The sequence below is a fragment of the Rhinopithecus bieti genome, unplaced genomic scaffold (genome assembly GCF_001698545.2).
Source record: "Rhinopithecus bieti isolate Rb0 unplaced genomic scaffold, ASM169854v2 scaffold_9696, whole genome shotgun sequence".
Taxonomy (NCBI): Eukaryota; Metazoa; Chordata; class Mammalia; order Primates; family Cercopithecidae; genus Rhinopithecus; species Rhinopithecus bieti.
Window position 1 is genome coordinate 2,050,138 of NW_016806217.1, and position 19,679 is coordinate 2,069,816.

At 37.4% G+C, this 19,679-nt stretch overlaps 1 protein-coding gene across 1 annotated transcript in view; it reads right to left on the reverse strand.

Annotated features, from left to right (window-relative positions):
• CHD2 (chromodomain helicase DNA binding protein 2) overlaps nucleotides 1–19,679 on the reverse strand; it is a 151,438-nt gene that overhangs the window by 63,050 nt on the left and 68,709 nt on the right. The window contains 5 exon segments of the mRNA XM_017875233.1: nucleotides 97–285; nucleotides 10,869–11,059; nucleotides 12,321–12,410; nucleotides 14,261–14,477; nucleotides 19,450–19,574. Coding sequence (XP_017730722.1) covers nucleotides 97–285; nucleotides 10,869–11,059; nucleotides 12,321–12,410; nucleotides 14,261–14,477; nucleotides 19,450–19,574 — 812 coding nt within the window.

Genomic DNA, 19,679 nt, shown 5'->3' on the forward strand with positions numbered 1-19,679 from the left:
AAAAAAAAAAAAAAAAAAAAAAATAGGATTATCCTATCTAATAGTTTCATGGTACTGATCTCAATCCCTTTAGGCCTAACCCAAACAAGAACTTACTTATAATACTGTTTCTGAAGGGCTGACATCTCCACCCTGAGAATCTGTTCCACTTTAGCAGGAAGGGATTTCTCCACATCTTTTTTGACTCTCCGGAGAAGGAAAGGCTCTAGCACCTTATGAAGACTCTGGTAGCCATTCTCTCTCCCTTTCCCATGGTCTTCTTCAAAATCTTCCCAAAATTCAAACCTAGGGAAGAAATAGTATAGTGTTATCTGGCCACATTGAGGAAAAGAAGAATGGGGAAAAAAAACTGAAAAAAATGAATCTTTCCCATAAGGAAAGACAAAATTATCAATCACTAGAGCTCTTAAATAGAAGGGAAAATAAAAAGGGGAAAAGCAAAATGAAATCAACTCCATCAGTCTACACTAGATAATAGCACGTTTCCAATTCTCAGACTGAATTCAGAGTTTATAAAATATTTCAGTCTATCATGTAACCAACATCATCTAGAACTACCCAGTAACTACTCAAAGCACATGCTCTCTGGTAAGATGGAAGGTCAGACACAGCCGGTGCCAGTACTGACAATGGACTCAACAGCCTCAAGAGAGTCACCGTCATTTCTGAACTCATAAGTAGTCATTTCTTTTTTTTTTTTTTTGAGACAGAGTCTCGCTCTGTTACCCAGGCTGGAGTGCCGGGGCGCAATCTCGGCTCACTGCAACCTCCACCTCCCGCCTCAGCCTCCTGGGTAGCTGGGATTACAGGTGCCACCACCACGCCTGACTAATTTTTGTATTTTTAGTAGAGACAGGGTTTCACCATGTTGGCCAGGCTGGTTTCGAAATCCTGACCTCAAGTGGTCCGCCCACCTCGGCCTCCCAAAGTGCTAGGATTACAGGTGTGAGCCACCATATCCAGCCATACATTTTATCAGGTATTGTTAAGTGAATCAAAATCAGCCTTAGTAACACCTGGTATGGCCTCAAACAATCATCTACAGGGAAGCAGATAACATGATCTTTTGGGGTAGAGATTTAAAGTTGTCATTAAAGCCTACAGCCTGATAAACCTAAGGTAAACTGTATTTTCTCACACTGCTATTCTACTAAGCAAATACTCCAAGAACACAAAATAGGTGAGGAATTAAAACTGATAATTTAAAATGCACATTGAAAACTGAACTATCTCTGGCCGGCACAGTGGCTCACACCTGTAATCCCAGCTCTTTAGGAGGCTGAGGCACGTGGATCACCTGAGGTCAGGAGTTCGAGACCAGCCTGGCCAACGTGGTGAAACCCCATCTCTACTAAAAATACAAAAATTAGCTGGGCATGGTGGTGAGTGCCTGTAATCCCAGCTACACGGGAGGCTGAGGCAGGAGAATCACTGGAACCAAGGAGACGAAGGTTGCAGTAAGCCAAGATCATGTCATTGCACTCCAGCCTGGGTGACAGTGAGACTGTCTCAAAAAAAAAAAAAAAGAAAAGAAAAGAAAGAAAGAAAACCGAACTATCTCAATGCTGGAGATGATCCCTCACACACTAAATGTGTGAAGTGACTGGAAATCAGTAGAAGTAGAAATATCACTATATCAGGCTGTTTTCTGAATACCTGAGAGAATTTCAATAAGCTAATTTACCTAACACGTTATAATAAATTAAAACTTTACTAATCTAAAAAATTAAATGTAAAGTTTATTTCCAAGATTTACTTCCTCTCTGCTTTAGGCAACCAATATTTTCACCTGCCTACTGTACTCTTATTATATTAAGGGAGTTAATGAGACACTAGTTCTTGATCTACACATACTGAGGAGACGTAAGTATCATTTATTTGTTTATGAATTGTCTATGGCTGCTTTTCCTCTAAACAGAGAGATGAGTGGCTAACAATGATTGTACGGGCTATGAAACAAAAATATTTACCATCAGATTCTTAATTGTTTTTTTTTTTTTTTTTTTTTTTTTTTTTGAGAAAGTCTCACTCTTGTTGCCCAGGCTAGAGTGCAGTGGTGCAATCTCGGCTCACTGCAAGCTCCGCCTCCTGGGTTGACGCTATTTTCCTGCCTCAGCCTCCCAAGCAGCTGGGACTATAGGCGCCCGCCACCATGCCCAGCTAATTTTTTGTAATTTTAGTAGAGACAGGCTTTCACTGTGTTAGCCAGGATAGTCTCAATCTCCTGACCTCGTGATCTCCCTGCTGTGCAGCCTCCCAAAATGCTGGGATTACAGGCGTGAGCCACAGGGCCTGGCCTACTATCAGATTCTTTAGAAAAAATCTGCTGCCCTGAAAACAATGATTAATTTATAATATTAGATATAGAAAAGGTATAAGGTCATAGCAGTGATGTATAAAGACACCATGTTACATCTAAAGGTTCATATTTTAGATATATCCCTGCTATCAACTTCTGTATTTAATATTTGTCTCTCATAGAACTAGAAAAAATTCTGATCTTTGTAACTTTCCAGAACATGGAATTTTAGAAAAATAGGTTACTTTAGTGAGGACCAACAAAGAAGGAAATTAAACCAAAGCAGTGAAAATAGTACGCTAAAAGTCACACAGTAAATATGTAAAAGGAAAAGTGCAAAAAAATTTAAGAGATTGGCCTAGACCACAGAAACAAAAATTTTAAAAATCATCCCAACACTAAAACACACAATCTCTGAAATACATGCTATCAAACTGAATTGTTTTGTGGGGTAAGTCTGAAGCATATATTTGCATATGATGGTCTTTATAAGCCGAATTTTTCAATCTTGTCATATCTTTTTCTACTCTTAATACCAAGTTCCATGCTTTGCAAACAGTATGTACAAAACGAAGCTATTGACTGATAAGTATTCACAATATGGTTAGTCATCAGGTACTCCCTGTCAGAGCCACCCTGCATGAAAGGCACTTAGGCTCTATACTAAGGAAACAGAATTTCAGTTGGTTAAAAAGAGGACTAACTTTTAGATTTTGAAACAAAAGCCTGTAACATTTGAGTGGGGAAGTTCAAAAGCTATTTGACTAAACCTAATTCTCTCCTTTACAATCGTTTTTCTTCAGTGGATCCTTTCTTCAAAAGCTCTGTAGAGTCCTAAGGTACCTCAGGAACTTCTGCTAAAGATGAGGCAAAATACTTCACAAGACTACACTTACCCACACAGCAAGCTCAGGCAGAAATAAGGGCAAATCTGAACTCCTTAACTAATAGGTTTTCTTTTTATATACACACCTTTGTGAACAACAATTTTTAAACTTTTTTTGAAAATGACAATGCTTTAAATACAAAATTTACAAAGAAAAGAAGATCTCTTTCACAGAAAAAAACTTGCATCTCTAACCTATCATTCCATAATTGATTGAACTGGCCAAAGGAAAATTTTGGAAGAGACTCCCTGAATGATAAAGTAATTGAAAAGTTCCTCTCTCCAATTACGAAAGAAGGATATATAACATTTTCCCAAACATAGCCCATGCTGAGCGGAATGCCACAGCTGCTTAACAGCAGGAAAAAGCTAATTATGACCACTTAGGAGCCAAAATCCCTACCATCCATTTCAGCAGTTAGGTACACAAAAGCAAATCATGGCTAAGTATTCACTGGTAAAACTACACACCACAATTCTTTTTCTATAAAAACAAGCACAGATGTTCCCACTGTCTCATAACTCTTACTACGTAGGGTGACTTGACTTCGTCTCAAAGGTTTTATGAAGGATGTATTTTTTCTCTTAGAATTTGAAGTTCAAAGGACACTGGTCTTGGTCAGAGAAGACTTGATATTGATCTTGGTCTATCTACTTATTGACCATGTGATATGGTACACCTTTTAATCATCTAAGCCAGCATATTCTTATTTGCAATATGAAAATAAAGGAAGCCCTTCAGACTAAAAAAAAAAGCAATACCCAACAGCAACCTGAAAACACAGGAACAAATGAGGATTACTGAAAATGATCAAATATATAGGCACATGTGAAAGATAGTATACATATATTTTTCTCTTTTCTAATGTCCTTAAAAGACAAACCTGTTTAAAGCAATAATTATATGCTTGTATTCTTGGATTTATAACATAAGGAGGTGAAAATGGAGCTACAGTGGGGTAAAGTTGCCCTATTTTACCAGAATTGAGTCAGTATTGACCTGAAGAAGACTGATGCATACAATAATCCCTAGAGCAACCAATTAAAATTTTTTAATAGCAAAAATTAACAGGAGTTAAAATAACACACTGAAAAGTACTTGCTGAAACAGGAAGGCAATAAAGGAGAAAGTGGAACAAAAAAGATGTAAGACATATGGAAAACAAATAGTAAAATAGCAGAAATCCAACCATGTTATTCATTGTGTTAAATGTGAATGAACTAAATATTCCAATCAAAAGGCAAGGATTATTGGCCTGCATAAAAAAGGCACATCCAAGTACCGGTTGTCTATAAGACACATTTTAGACTTACAGAAAGAAATAGGTTGAAAGTAAAATGATGGAAAACAGTGTATCATGGAAACAGGAATCAGAAGAGACCTAAGAAGCTATAATAAAATAACACAAAATGGATTTACAAAACAATAAATATCATTAGAGGTCAAATGGGACATTCTAGTATTGACCAGAAAAAGGTCAATGCCTCAGGAACATACAATAGTTATGAATGGATACATACCTAACAGAACCCCAAAATATATGAAGCAAAAAATGACAACTCGAAGCCAAAAACTCAACTACAGTTAAAAATCAAAATATTTCATTCTCAATTCAAAGTACAACTAAACTGGCAGTCAGAAAAGATAATAGAAGTCTTGAACAACACCATTAACAACACTGAATGGACATTTACAAAACACTAACCAAACAAAGACAGAATACAGATTATTCTTTATAAGCACTTATGGGACAGTCTCCAGGAAAGAAAGCATACTATGACTATTTAATAAGTCATAATAAATTCATTTAAAGCATGTTCTCCAAGACAAAACTGAATTACAAGCCATTTGGAAAATCTCTAAATATATGGAAATTAAACACCATCCTTCTGAAAACCCTATGCTTCAAAGAATAAATCACAGAGAATTTAGAAAATAGATGAAATCAAATGAAAACAAAAACACACAATTATCAATATTTATGGGATGTAGCTAAAGCAGTACATAGGAGTAAACATACCTTTAAATAACTAGAAAAGAAAAACGTTTTACATCAATAATCTAAACTGTATCTTAAGAGAAAAGAAAAAATTAAATGAAAAGCAAACAAAGGACAGAAACCTTTGAGAGAGGAAATAAATAGAAAAACAGAGAGGCCGGGCACGGGGGCTCATGCCTGTAAACCCAGCACTTTGGGAGGCCAAGGCAGGCAAATCACAAGGTCAGGAGTTCGAGACCAGCCTGGCCAACATGGTGACACCTCGTCTCCACTAAAAATACAAAAATCAGCCGGGTGTGGTGGCAGCCACCTGTAATCCCAGCTGCTCAGGAGGCTGAGGCACGAGAATTGCTTGAAACTGGAAGGCAGAGGCTGAGTGAGCCGAGATTGTACTGTGCACTCCAGCCTAGGCAACAAGTGCAAAACTCTGTCTCAAAAAAAAAAAGAAAAGAAAAAACAGAGGTAGAAACCAATGATGTCAAAAGTTGGTTCTTCGAGAATATCAAAATTGTTAAGCCCTTAGCTAGAGCTGACCAAGAAAAAGAGCAAAGGATACAAATTACCATAATCAAAAAATTAACTTTAATCACTATTGATTCTTAAAAGAATCTACCAGGCACAGTGGTTCATGCTTATTATCTCAGCATTTTAGGAGACAGAGGCGGGAGGATCACTTGAGCCCAGAAGTTCGAGATCAGCCTGGACAACTCAGCAAGACCCCATCTCTACAAATAATAAAAAATAAATTTTAAAAATTAGCTGGGCATTGTGGTGCACACCTGTAGTCCCAGCTACTTAGGAGGCTGAAGTGGGAGGATCCCTTGAGCCCAAGAGTTCATGGTTACAGTGAACTATGATCAGACCACTGCACTCAGCCTGGGTGACAGAGAAAGACCATGTCTCTTAAAAAAGAAAACTAAAATTAAAAGGCTAAGAGAATACTATATAACTTTATACCAACAAATTAGGACAAGTTAGACGAAATAGACTAAACTCCTAGAAAGACACAAATTAACAAAAATAAGTCAAGAAGAAATAGAAAACTTAAGTGAACCTGTAACTGGAAACCAGGTTAGTCATTAAAAATTTTCCCACAAAGTGAAGATTGGCATGGCTACACTGGTGAATTCTACTAAATATTTAAAGAAGAAATAACACGAAACTTACACAAACTCCTTCAGAAAACAGAAAGGAAACACTCTCCAATTCATTTTATGATCCCAAAACCAAAGCAACGTAAACATCAAAACAAAACAAAAAGCTACAGACTAAAATTCTAATTAAAATCAAAAACACAGATGCAGCCAGGAACAGTGGCTCACGCCTGTAATCCTAGCACTTTAGGCGGTGGAGACAGGCAGATCACTTAAGCCCAGGAGTTGGAGACCAAACCTGGCCGACATGGCAAAACCCCACCATCTCTACTAAAAATACAAAAATTAGCCGGCATGGTGGTGCATGCTTGTAATCCCTGCTACCTGGAAGGCTGAGGCATGAGAACTGCTTGAACCTGGGAGGTGGAGGTTGCAGTGAGCCGAGATCATGCCATTATACTCCAGCCTGGGTGACAGAGGGAAACTCTGTCTCAAAAAACAAACAAACAAACACCAAACAGATGCAAAAGTCTTTAACAAAATATTAGCCAAGTGAATCTAGCAATGCACAAAAAGTGTTAAACACTGTTAACAAGTCAGATTTACGCTAGGAAAAAAAAAGTTGGCCTAATGTCTAAAAAGCAATTAAGGTAATATACTACATTGTTAAAGGACAAAACCACATGGTCATCTCAACAGACACAGGAAAAAAAGCATTTAACAAAACCTAATATCCATTCTTTATTAAAACCTCACAAACTAGGAAGAGAAGAAAACCTCCTCAACCCAATAAAGGGTATCTACGAAAAAAAATCTATAGCCAACATCCTGCACCCACCAATTCTATTTAAGATGGAGGTTCCTGCCAATACAATAAGGCAAGAAGAAGAAATAAAAAGCATCCACACTGGAAAAGAAACCTTTAGGTACAGAAAACATAATCCTGTCTATAGAAAACATATCCTGTCTATAGAAAAATACTAAGAAATACAGAACAATATAAACACACAGAGAGAGACACACAGTAGAAACAGTAAGTTTATCAAGTTTGCAGGACGTAAGATCAATATACAAAACTCAATTATAGTTCTATAATAGGTTATTTTTTTAATTCCACTCAAAATATAGTCAGAATTAAAATAATATTTTAAATGTATAAGATTTCTAAACTGAAAACCACTGAACACTGAGAAAAATTATAGAAGATCTAAATAAATGGAGAAAACTTTCCATGATTATGGTTTAGAAGACTCAATATTAACAATTTTGCTTTAATTGATATATGATTCAACACAATTTTTATATTTTTCTTGCAGAAATTAACAACCTGATCCTAAAATGTATATGGAAGTGCCAAGAACTCTAGAGTAACCAAAACAATTCTGAAAAAGAAGAAAACGGAACTTGTACTTCTCCATTTTCAAAAAGCAGTCTAGGCCGGGTGCAGTGGCTCAAGCCTATAATCGCAGCACTTTGGGAGGCCAAAGAGGGTGGATCACTTGAAGTCAAGAGTTCGAGACCAGCCTGGCCAACACGGCAAAACCCCATTTCTACTAAAATACAAAAAATTAGTTGAGCATGGTGGTGCATGCCTGTAATCCCAGCTACTTGGGAGGCTGAGGCAGGAGGACCACTTGAGCCCAGGAGGCAGACATTGCAGTGAGCTGAGACTGGGCCACTCCACTTCCAGCCTGGGTGACAGAGCAAGGCTCCATCTCAAAAAAACTAAAAAATAAAAAAGCAGTTGAAAGTTACATTAATCAAGACAGTGTGACATTGGCAGAAGGACAGAAATATGTATTAACAAAACAGAACTGACAGTCCAGAAACAAAGCATGACATTTATGGTGTCAACTGAGTTTCAACAAAGTTGTCAAGGCAATTCAATGGAGAACAGACATTCTTTTCAACAAGTGATACTAGAACAATTTCCCAAATTCTACTACAAAAAAAATGAACTAAGGCACTCACAGTTCACACTATAAACAAAATGTACTCTGACCTAATATAAAAGCTAAAACTTCCAGAAGGAAATAAAGAAGCAAGTCTTTGTGTCCATAGGCTAGGCAAATCTGTCTCAGATATGATATCTAAAGCACAATCCATACAAAAAAATCCATAAATTAAACTTCATCAAAATCAGTAACTTTTTCTCTTTGAAAGACAACATTTAAAAAGTGAAAAGAAGCCACAGATTGGGATAAAATATGTTCAAATTATATACATATGCTCCTCAACTTACAACAGGGTTATGTCCTGAAAAACCCATCATAAGTTGAAAATAGTTAAATCAAAAATGCATTTAATACACTTAACCTACCAAACATCACAGCTTAGCCTACCCTAAATGTGTTCAGAACACTTATCATTAGAATATTGAGCAAAATCACCTAACACAAAGGCAATTTTATAATAAATAGTTGAATATCTCACATAATTTATTGAATATTACACTGAAAATGAAAAACAGAATGCTTGTGTTTATTCAAAGTATACTTTCTACTGAAAGTGTATTGCTTTCATATCACTGAAAAGTCAAAAAATTTTACATCAAACTATAGAAAGTTGGGGACTGTACTGATAAAGCACTTGTATTCAGAATTTTTTAAAAGAAATAAAAAACCTCTTCAACTCATAATAAGACAAACAATCCAATTTTTTTAACCCATTTATGACAGAGGTTGCAATTTTTTGAATTTTTGCAATCAGACCTTGGCAATGACCTTGAGCAGTAGGATATAAATAATTCCCACATGCTTAGAGTTCCAATGACAGAACACCAGGCATGAGTTAAATGCCAAAGCATTTGAATAGAAATTGCACCAAAGACATACAAATGGCTAATGAACACATGAAAAGACGTTCAACATCATTAGCCATTAGGGAAATGCAAGTCAAAACCACAATGACACACATTCGCCAGAATGGCTAGAATCAAAAAGACTGATAATGCACCAAGTCCTGGTGATGACGTAGGGAAACTAGAACCTTCAAACGTTTCTGGTAGGACTGCACAATGGTAATCACTTTAGAAAACAGCGTGGTAGTTTCTAAAATGTTAAATATAAACTTTTCAAATAATCCAGCAATTCTATTCCTAAGTCTCTAAGCAAGAGAAAGAAAAACATACGTCCATGCAAAGATATAACAGCCCCAAAACAAAGCAATCCAAATGTCCATAACTGGACATTGCAACTGGATGCAATGAAATATTATTACCCAATAAAAGGAACAACTACTGACGGACTCTGACATGAATGAATCTCAAAAAAAATATGCTAAGTGAAGAAAGCCAGAAACAAAAGCCTACATATTAGGATTCCACTTATGTAAAACTTATAAAAAAGGGGAATCTCTAGAGACAAAAGCTGATTATTGGTTGCCTAAGGCTATATGTGGAAGCAGAGGTTAACTGCAAACAAGCAACGGGGAACTTTTTGGGATGAGGAAAATGTTCTAAAACTGGGCGATGATGATGGTTGCAAACTATAAATTTATTAAACAAATTTAAATTTAAAATTTAAAAAATAAAAGTAAAAGTAAAAAATAAAATTTAATGCCGTATTAAAAAAAACAAAAAACAAAAAATGACTGTAGAGCATATACCTATCAATTGAACAACTATATTAACTGAATTGTTTACTGTACACCAGGTGCTATTCTAGGCAATGTGAACCAGCAATGAATCAAGCAAACAAAATCCCTGTGATTTTCATGCATAATTTAATGACATGAGATGAATGAAAACATAAATTTAAAAAGACACGCTATATAGAAACTAAAACAGGTTAGGGATAAGATGTCTAAAGGGCTACTTTAGGTTAGGCAGTCTGCAAAGATTTCTGAAAGGAGGTGGTCGTACAAGATGAGCTGAAGCATTAAGGTGGTTGGCTATGTGAAGATAAGAAGAAACAGCATTCCAGTCAAGAAGGAATAGTAATGGCTTGGCATGTTTAAGGGAGAGAAAGATGGCCAGAATGGCTGAAGCATAATGAGTGATGGAGAAAGTGGATGAGAGGAATCAGATTATTGTCAAGGGGCCAGACTGAGTGGGGTCCTCCAAATTAACGAATATAGATGTTATTCTAAGTATCACTGAATAACATTAGATAATTTTAAGTTTTATGAGATGTGCACATCATCTCTCCCATAAAAATTTTTTCAATAAAGACATTCCACAGTTCTTTAATAATATGTAAATAAGATGTAAAGTTGATGCTTCGGCTATCAGATATTTGAGTGTAACCTACTTTTCAGTGCTTATGTACCTTGTATATTTCATTTTACTTATATTATCTTATACCAACAGTGAAAATGTCTGATGTCATCTATTTAACAGTTATTTCCCAACTGCATTAACTAATTCAGTCTTTCGGCAGACAATACTGCTGTCCTCCTTAACAGGCTAATTTCTGTGCCTTCTTTCACTGATTATGAAACATTTTACTACTGCCATCCCTGCCTCCATTTGATGCTTTGCTTTCCCCAAACCATGCCATCTGTTTTCCCTAAGGTCTACTAAGAAAGTTAAAAAGCATTGGCATTTCAGACATTCTAGCATCTTTTGAAATACACAGGAAGGAGCTTACTTCTCCGGCATAATAAAGTGCAGCAAGGACCAGAGCTCTTTGAGGGAATTCTGAAGAGGGGTCCCCGTAATCAGGAGCCTATGGTTGGACTTGAAATCAATCAGAGTTTTATACAATAAAGAGTCATCATTCTTCAACCGATGGGCTTCATCCACTCCCAGAAAGGCCCAGTTAATACTGCCCAGCACAGTCTAAAGTAAAAACAAAACAGAACGAGCCACCAGGTCAGAAGGGAACCCAAAAGTGCTTTCAAGTGTTAATTATCACTGTATAAATACCATTACAAAGGTATAAATAGACACATTTATTCTTCACTGACAATATATATTAGGACTCTTCTGTTTATTCTGTTAGTTGCCAGATTGGTAGCTATTCAAACGGTAGTATCATCATCTAAAAGGTATAGGTGGGCCTCTTATACCAGCTATTACTGCATGCCCCACAGCAAGAACACAAAAACTGCTATGCTGGGCAAAATTAAACAAAACAAAACCACATGATTCTGTATTCTCCCCTTAATTACGGACCTTCTCCTGCCTATTCTCCACCCCAACCCTGAAGCACACAAACACCAAGAGCCACCAAACTGAACTTGTTTGCACTTAATACCAATGGGATCTACCTACCACATATATTTCTTAGCAGAAAGGCGGTATTTAAAGAGCTTCTTATTTCTGTCCTCCTCACAAAGACCATTCACGTCATCTTTTCTGGAGAAATGCCTTAACAATGATACAATAGGAAATGCCTAAGATGACATTCAAGGCAAATACCTGAGGTGGCATCCAATGACTGACAATAATCTCAGGTAATTTACTGACCTCAATACCCTTTCATTCTGTTTAATTCAATTGGACTTGGTGACCTAAAGTCCCCTCATCTATAGGGTTCTGTTTTCTATTTATAACCTTAATATCCTTTGAGTAATTTTTCTGGTTGTTCATTTGCTTGCTTTTTAAAATAAGAGAAAAGTAACATGGCAAGTAGGAGGTACAGACCCTACCAACTGTTTTTTATTTTTTTTTTATTTTTTATTTTTTTTTGAGACGGAGTCTCGCTCTGTCACCCAGGCTGGAGTGCTGTGGCCGGATCTCAGCTCACTGCAAGCTCCGCCTCCCGGGTTCACGCCATTCTCCTGCCTCAGCCTCCCGAGTAGCTGGGACTACAGGCGCCGCCACGTCGCCCGGCTAGTTTTTTGTATTTTTTAGTAGAGACGGGGTTTCACCGTATTAGCCAGGATGGTCTCGATCTCCTGACCTCGTGATCCGCCCGTCTCGGCCTCCCAAAGTGCTGGGATTACAGGCTTGAGCCACCGCGCCCGGCCTCTGTTTTTTATTTTTAACTTTCATGTATTTATTTATTTTTAACATGCTCCACAGAAAAGTAACAGACCCTAACATCTGGACAAGTCACAGTGGAAAAGATTTAGCCTTGTAGATATTAATTACACACCTTATCTTTTAAGAGGATCTCATATGTTGTTATAAGTGCGTTGAACTTCAATCTTTTGGTTTGGGAATGAATCCATTCATACTCCCGTATCTATAAGAAAAAAACATAATTAAGACATAATTTCTGCTTCTACCTTTCTTTATCACATAAGTGTTGTGATCGATGTAATAGAAACATGCCAAATAAAAAATAAATCGGAATAGATTTTAATGAATATCTCATACGTTCTAAAATGACCTAAACAACCAAACTATAGAGCAGAAGAGTTAGAATTCAAACACTGACCACTGAACAGCAAAAGCTTTATTGCCAGAATCAGAAGAAACTGGCCCCCAGAAAAACATCTAATGAAGAAAATGCACCTCATCAGCTACTACACCCTGGTGATTTGAACTCAACAAGGGATCTCCCATATACTTAGAAATTTCTTTTAAAAATGCAATTTATTTACTTTTTGAATAAGAAAATACATATATTAACAAGTAAAACAAATTCCAACCTTTGGAATTTCATCAACCATAAACCAAAGAGATGTGTCCAAGAAAAAGGGAGGCTTATAAGACGAAAATATAATGCAATACGTATAATAACGTCAATGTAAAAGAACACAAAGATGAGCACATTCACACTGAAGTATAATTGGACACTTAGCAAGCACAAAGACTCATGAGAAAGCTCTTGCAGTTCGGCTGTCAAGTTAGGAACTGGAGAACAAGACAGTAAGTGCCTGCAGGTGATCACCACCGAGTGGGGTTAAAAAGAACAAAGAAAAGGAGAACTGGAGATAGCAAAGAAAACTTCTCTGACTACAATTTTTTACAGTTCATTTTCTTTGTTTGCAATCATTTTTGGAATGTAGTGCTTTAAGCTATTTTGTAAACCTATGAATTTCTCTTTTTTCTTCTTTAATGGTTAACAAATGATTTAACAAAGCTAAAACTATATTCTTAGAAACTCAAAATTAGGCCAATGAAATCAGCCAGTGTTTAAGTTACAGAATTTTAATGAAACTATCTATTAAAAATAAATTTGAATTTGCATGAAAATATATGATTACAACATGCAACTCAAATGTTTAAACGTTGCTGATGGCTTGCTCTTATTACAAGCAATTTTCCAGAAATAGTTTATATACAGTGATGAAAGAGGAAAGCTCTGGACTAGATAGATACACCTGTGTCCTAATCCCAGCTCTGCCACATTCTTGCTTGCTAGGGCACGTGTTTAGATTCTCTGAGTCAATTCTTCATCAGTAGTAGGAAAGAATGCCATCAACTTTGAAGACTATCATGAAGATTACAGGTATTACACATAAGGCACCCAGCGCAACATCTAGTACACAGTAGGTGCTTTTAAAAAAAGTTACTATAAAGAAAAGATCTGCTAAACAAAGATAAACTTAAGTCACTGTGTTCTAAATTCATGATGCCCAAATAAAGTTTGGTTAACAGATTCAAATAATTCTTATTTCTAGAGCCCTAAAATAGCTTGTTTTCCTTTACTTTTACTCCTTTTTTGTAAGTTATGCAACCTCACTGTTTTAAGAAATTAAGAAACAAATTCAAAGAATGTTTATTTTCAGTAAATGTCTACTGAGATAGCAAAAATAATATTAATATTACACAAAGTATTAACTCCATATTATCTCATATAAAGCAGTCTTAGAAGTAAAAAGGGCAGAGAGAAGAAAAATTTAATATTGCAACCCAGCTAAAAGAGATTCCCACTCACATACTGCTGTTGCTTTTTAAATAGTAAGCATATTTGTTAAAGAGCATCTGAGTTGCACTTTTGTGATATACACCTCCTAATATTGAGAACATAGCACAGTATCAGAATAATAACCAAAAACTTTACTAATGATCTACTAAAGGCTTCAAGTCAATTTCCAAATTACATTTACAACACAGATTCTATCCCAGCTCTTTTTGTTTACACACCGTATTTCTGCTCATCAGGTCACCTATGTAAACCACTACGTTAATCTCTGGTGCCCAGATTTCAAACTCTCTCTGCCATGAGGTGAGGGTGGATAAAGGGACGACTATAAGAAAGGGGCCATACAGCTGGTGTTGGTGGAACAGGTAGGAGAGGAATGATATGGTCTGGATGGTCTTTCCTAGGCCCATTTCATCAGCAAGGATTACACTGTTATTTCTGCAGAAAAAAAATAAATAAATAAAAACAAAAAAATCATTAGTTCACCAAAATACAGAATGTCCATAAATAGCAATGACACCAATGCTTCACAATAACAGTCGAGCAAGGTGCCATTCATAAGCCTCAACTGTATTTCCTCTCATCTGCAATTACTTCAGCTTTCGACATAAGGAAGAAAGCAGAAACCAAAAATAGCAGAATAACAAGTGACCTATCTAGATTTGGATTACTATGAGAGCCTCGTCAGACTCTTTACCTTTAGGCTTTTCACATCACCTTCCATAGGCTTTTATCACAGAGAAGACAAGCTTTGTAAAAAGTGAAGACAAGCATGTAACCTTAGACTCCATCAATACAGAAAGCTATCAGCACTGCTCGTGAATCCTATGGCCGGCCCACCCCATTCCACTGCATACCACTGGGTTGTTTAATGCCACATACACTATTTCCTAGACCTACATGTATAGGTGTATGGCTCGTTTTAAATACACTTTAGCCTAAAGCAGAGGTAGGCTACAGATCACATTTGTGGACCCTACCCTACATCTACTGAGTAAGACTATATGGAAAAGGGCTGACAAACACCTTTGGAGATTCTGACTCAGGTATTCCTTAGACCAGGGACACCCCACTCAGGAACCTGGCTGCACAGCAGCAGGTGAGCAGCGGGTGAGCGAGGGAAGCTTCATCTGTATTTACAGCCACTCCCCATTGCTGGCACTAATGCCTGAGCTCCGTCTCTTGTCAGATCAGCAATGGCATTAGATGCTCATAGAAGCATGAACCCCACTATGAACTACACATGTGAGGGATCTATGTTGCACACTCCTTATGAGAATCTAATGCCTGGTGATCTGTCACTGTCTCCCATCACCCCCAGATGGGACTATCCAGTTGCAGGAAAACAAACTCAGGGCTCCCACTGATTCTACATTATATAGTATAATGTAATAATAATAGAAATAAAGTGCACAATAAATGTAATGTGCTTGCATCATCCCGAAACCATCCCCCTCCCTCCTCCCCAGCCTGTGGAAAAATTGTCTTCTATGAAACCGGTCCCTAGTGCCAAAAAGGTTGGGGACTACTACCTCAAACCACAGTTTGAGAAACACTACTCTACAAAATGGGCTCGATTTCAACAGGATATTAACAGAAAAAGAATATCTAAGAAAAAAATTTTTAAATTAAAGAAACAGCCAGAGTTAAGAAAATATATTTGGGAAACAGAACAGAGTCATTTGGCAGGAAATTAGGATTACACATAAGACATCAGATTGAAAACATTATTAAAAGGTTCTTGAAAATAAGAACACTGAAAGTTTGCATATATATATATATAATACACACTTAATCAGCAAATCAGAAAGAACTAAAAGTAATTTACATGTTAAAGGCAACCTAACTGATTCAAAAAACAAGACGTTTAATTCACCAAAAGAGGTAATTTCTAAAATACCTTCTGTGTTCTACAAAATAGCTAGTTTAAAGGGTAAAATACAGAAACAAAGAAGATCACACTTGGGGAAGGGAGAATGATGAAGCCATGCCACTATACATCTCAGGTACACCTAATTTTCTATACAGTTTAGATGTAGTCCTTTGAGTAACTTCCTTCTCATTTCTCTCACCTTTTCAATACTATTGAGGAGGAAGCACAGTTAAGTTTCTCCAATATTTCCTGCCCCTAGAAAATGCCATTGTCTACATACACAGACTAAAGTAGGTTTGAACTGATTCACCTGTTTTTCTGGAACCAGACCAAAATAGCACATTATGTAATGTAACATTCCTGTGACCAGGGCTTAACAGGGGCTTGGGCCCTTTTCAATTGACTTTTATTCCTTTGGTTTAAAGTAAAAAAAATGCTGGCCAGGGCCGGGCGCGGTGGCTCAAGCCTGTAATCCCAGCACTTTGGGAGGCCGAGACGGGTGGATCGCAAGGTCAGGAATCGAGACCATCCTGGGTAACACGGTGAAACCCCATCTCTACTAAAAATTACAAAAAACTAGCCGGGCGAGGTGACGGGCGCCTGTAGTCCCAGCTACTCGGGAGGCTGAGGCAGGAGAATGGCATGAACCCGGGAGGCGGAGCTTGCAGTGAGCTGAGATCCGGCCACTGCACTCCAGCCTAGGCGGCAGAGCGAGACTCCGTCTCAAAAAAAAAAATGCTGGCCAGGCACAGTCGCTCACAGCTGTAATCCCAGCACTTTGGGAGGCTAAGGCGGGCAGATCACATGAGATCAGGAGTTCAAGACCAGCTTGGCCAACATGGTGAAACCCCATCTCTACTAAAAATACAAAAATTAGCCAGGCATGGTGTTGCATGCCTGTAATCCCAGCTACTCAAGAGCCTGAGGCAGGAGAATTGCTTGAACCTACGAAGCGGAGGTTGCAGTGACCCAAGATCATGCCACTGCGCTCCAGCCTGGGCAACAGAGCAAAACTCAGTCTCGAAAAAAATTAAAAATTAAAAATTAAAACAATGTTGGCCAAGGACTGTATACAAAACACCATGCGACTCTGGATGGGTACATGGCACCTTTGCTCCTAAGAGCCCTCAAATATAAAATGAGGATTAGATTACAATTCCTTAAAGTTCATCTAACTTTATAACTGTCATTTAGATGAATTAGGTCCCATTATCCTCTAAAAGGAAAAATCATTTTTAAACAATTCAGAATCATTATATCAAACTCACATTCTCAAACAATCTTCTCAAAACACCTAATTTTCATAATTGAGTATTAAATATTGTATTAGATTTTATCGGATAAAAAGTAGGAGATGGTTCACTTTGGAAAAAACTCACTGTAAATGCATCTCTATAACTAGAAACCTTCCACCTTCCTTTCAGCAAAGAGGGGAAAAAATATTTTTTAAGGCGGCTCCATTTTTTTTTTTTGATATTAGTGACTTTTTTTTTTTTAATTTTTTCTAAGGTTAAAGTCCTCAACCGCCTGATCACACCAGGCTGGACAGTGTAAAAAAATGGTGAGAAAATGGCTCACTGAGGTCGGACGCGGTGGCTCACGCCTGTATTCCCAGCACTTTGGGAGGCTGAGGCGGGCGGATCACGAGGTCAGGAGATCAAGACCATCCTGGCTAACACGATGAAACCCCGTTTCTACTAAAAATACAAAAAATTAGTCGGGCGTGGTGGTGGGCACCTGTAGTCCCAGCTACTCAGGAGGCTGAGGCAGGAGAATGGCATGAACCTGGGAGGTGGAGCTTGCGGTGAGCCAAGATCATGCCACTGCACTCCAGCCTGGGCGACAGAGTGAGACTCTGTCTCAAAAAAAAAAAAAAAAAAAAAGAAAGAAAATGGCTCCCTGCAACCTTGGCCTCCTGGGCTCAAGCAATCCTCCCACCTCAGCCCCTAAGTAGCTGAGACTACGTAAGTGTGCCACCATGTCCAGCTAATTTTTGTATTTTTTGGTAAAGATGGGGTTTTGCCATGTTGCCCAGGCCTGTACTTTTAATTCTAAATAAGGATTTTTTACTTTACTATAAAACACTAAAGACATTAAGAGCTTGCACTTAATTGAGCACTTCGAGAAAGAAGTGTGTGAGTAGGCATTAAAGGTACTTCTTACACTGCATGTTCTGTAAGGACAGCAAAATACATCTATATTGGTTCACTGTTAAATTCTCAAGGATTAATGGATCCCTATGTGAAAAGTAAAAGTTCCTCTTCAAAGTTTCCCTTTTGTTAAATAATAAATAATATATATAAGTGGTAGAAATAATAGTTTCTTTTAAAAATTAACTTCCTTCAAGCTTCCCTGTTTTTTGCTAATAACTTTCTTTGTTAAGCCCTATGTGGCTGTTAAATATAGTAAGGGAGTAAGTACATTCTATGTCCTTGTACTTTAAATAGGTTATTTGTTCTGGACTATAACCTGCTCAGAAATGTCTGAACACGCCCAGACATTTCCTGGCTTACAGCCTACTCCTCTTTCTTATTTGGAAATGTTATTATTCTCCTAGTTCCCTGTAAACAACCCCTTTCCTTTGTTTTCCATTGCGCATTTACCTATTTGGGAAAGTTTTAAGTTTTTAGCCAATCGTAATCCGTCTAGATTGTGCGGTCCAGCTCCAGCCAATGGAGACAGGACACAACATTAAGGAACCAATGCATCAGGGATAAAAACCTCTGCTTTTCTTTGTTCGGTGTGCTCTCATGACAATTAGGCTTCTGAGAAGTACCCTTTCTGCAGAAAGTAAAATTACCTTGCTGAGAAAATTCCTTGAGCACTAGTTCTTCTTTTCAGCACTGAGGAACAAGCATTTCTTTCTAACACCTAGCACTTAGTAATCAGGAACTACTTGAAATTGGTGAAGAAAATTTGTAAGTACTTCCCAAATGTACCTTTAAACCTCCAGTGCTATCATTGTCTCATCTTTTTTTTTTGCCCCCCCCCCACAAGATTAATGTGGTATCATTATAAAAAGAATACTTTCACAGGTTCAACCTTCCTCTGAACAGGATAATCCTACAGTCTATACAGGTAGGGAGTGGGGTGAAGGGAGGGGAATCACATTCTCTACAGCACTACTATAGGAAATTAACTTAAAGGTTTCCCTGGCCTAGAAAGAAAATACATGTGAAAAAGACATTTTCTTATTCCTTCTGAATAACTCCTCCCACATTAAAGATTTGGGCGACTTAACTTGCTATTTATACTCATGAGTAACATGATAATAGAGGTTTCTGGCTATGACAAACTACCCACCAAATAATGAAATAACAAAGTATTCTTTATATCAGAATAAAATGGTATTACACATACATAAAAATTTCCAGGAAGGATTTCTCTCAATCATATTTTATTTCTGTAATATGCAGTGTAAAGATTTCTTGGTTGAGATATAACAAGGGTGTGAAAAAAGAAAACAAGAATTCTTGATATCTAACAAAAAGAAGCCAGAAACAGTAAGGAAAATTGCACTCATATTTTTCTACCTACTTGCACCAGGAATGAGCAAGCCAGTTGAGACCTTCTAGCTGATAATCTCGAAGTTCCAGATTCTCCCCTCCTAAATATGTAGGTTGTTTCTTTAAAGCTACAAATCGTGGTCTCTGCTTCAGGGCCTGAAAAACAAAAGCCCAAGTCTGAGAAAATTTTCTTACTGGTACTATGTTAAAATGCTAGTCACAAGTCACGTATTCGGCATCAAAGCATAAAAACCTAAATTT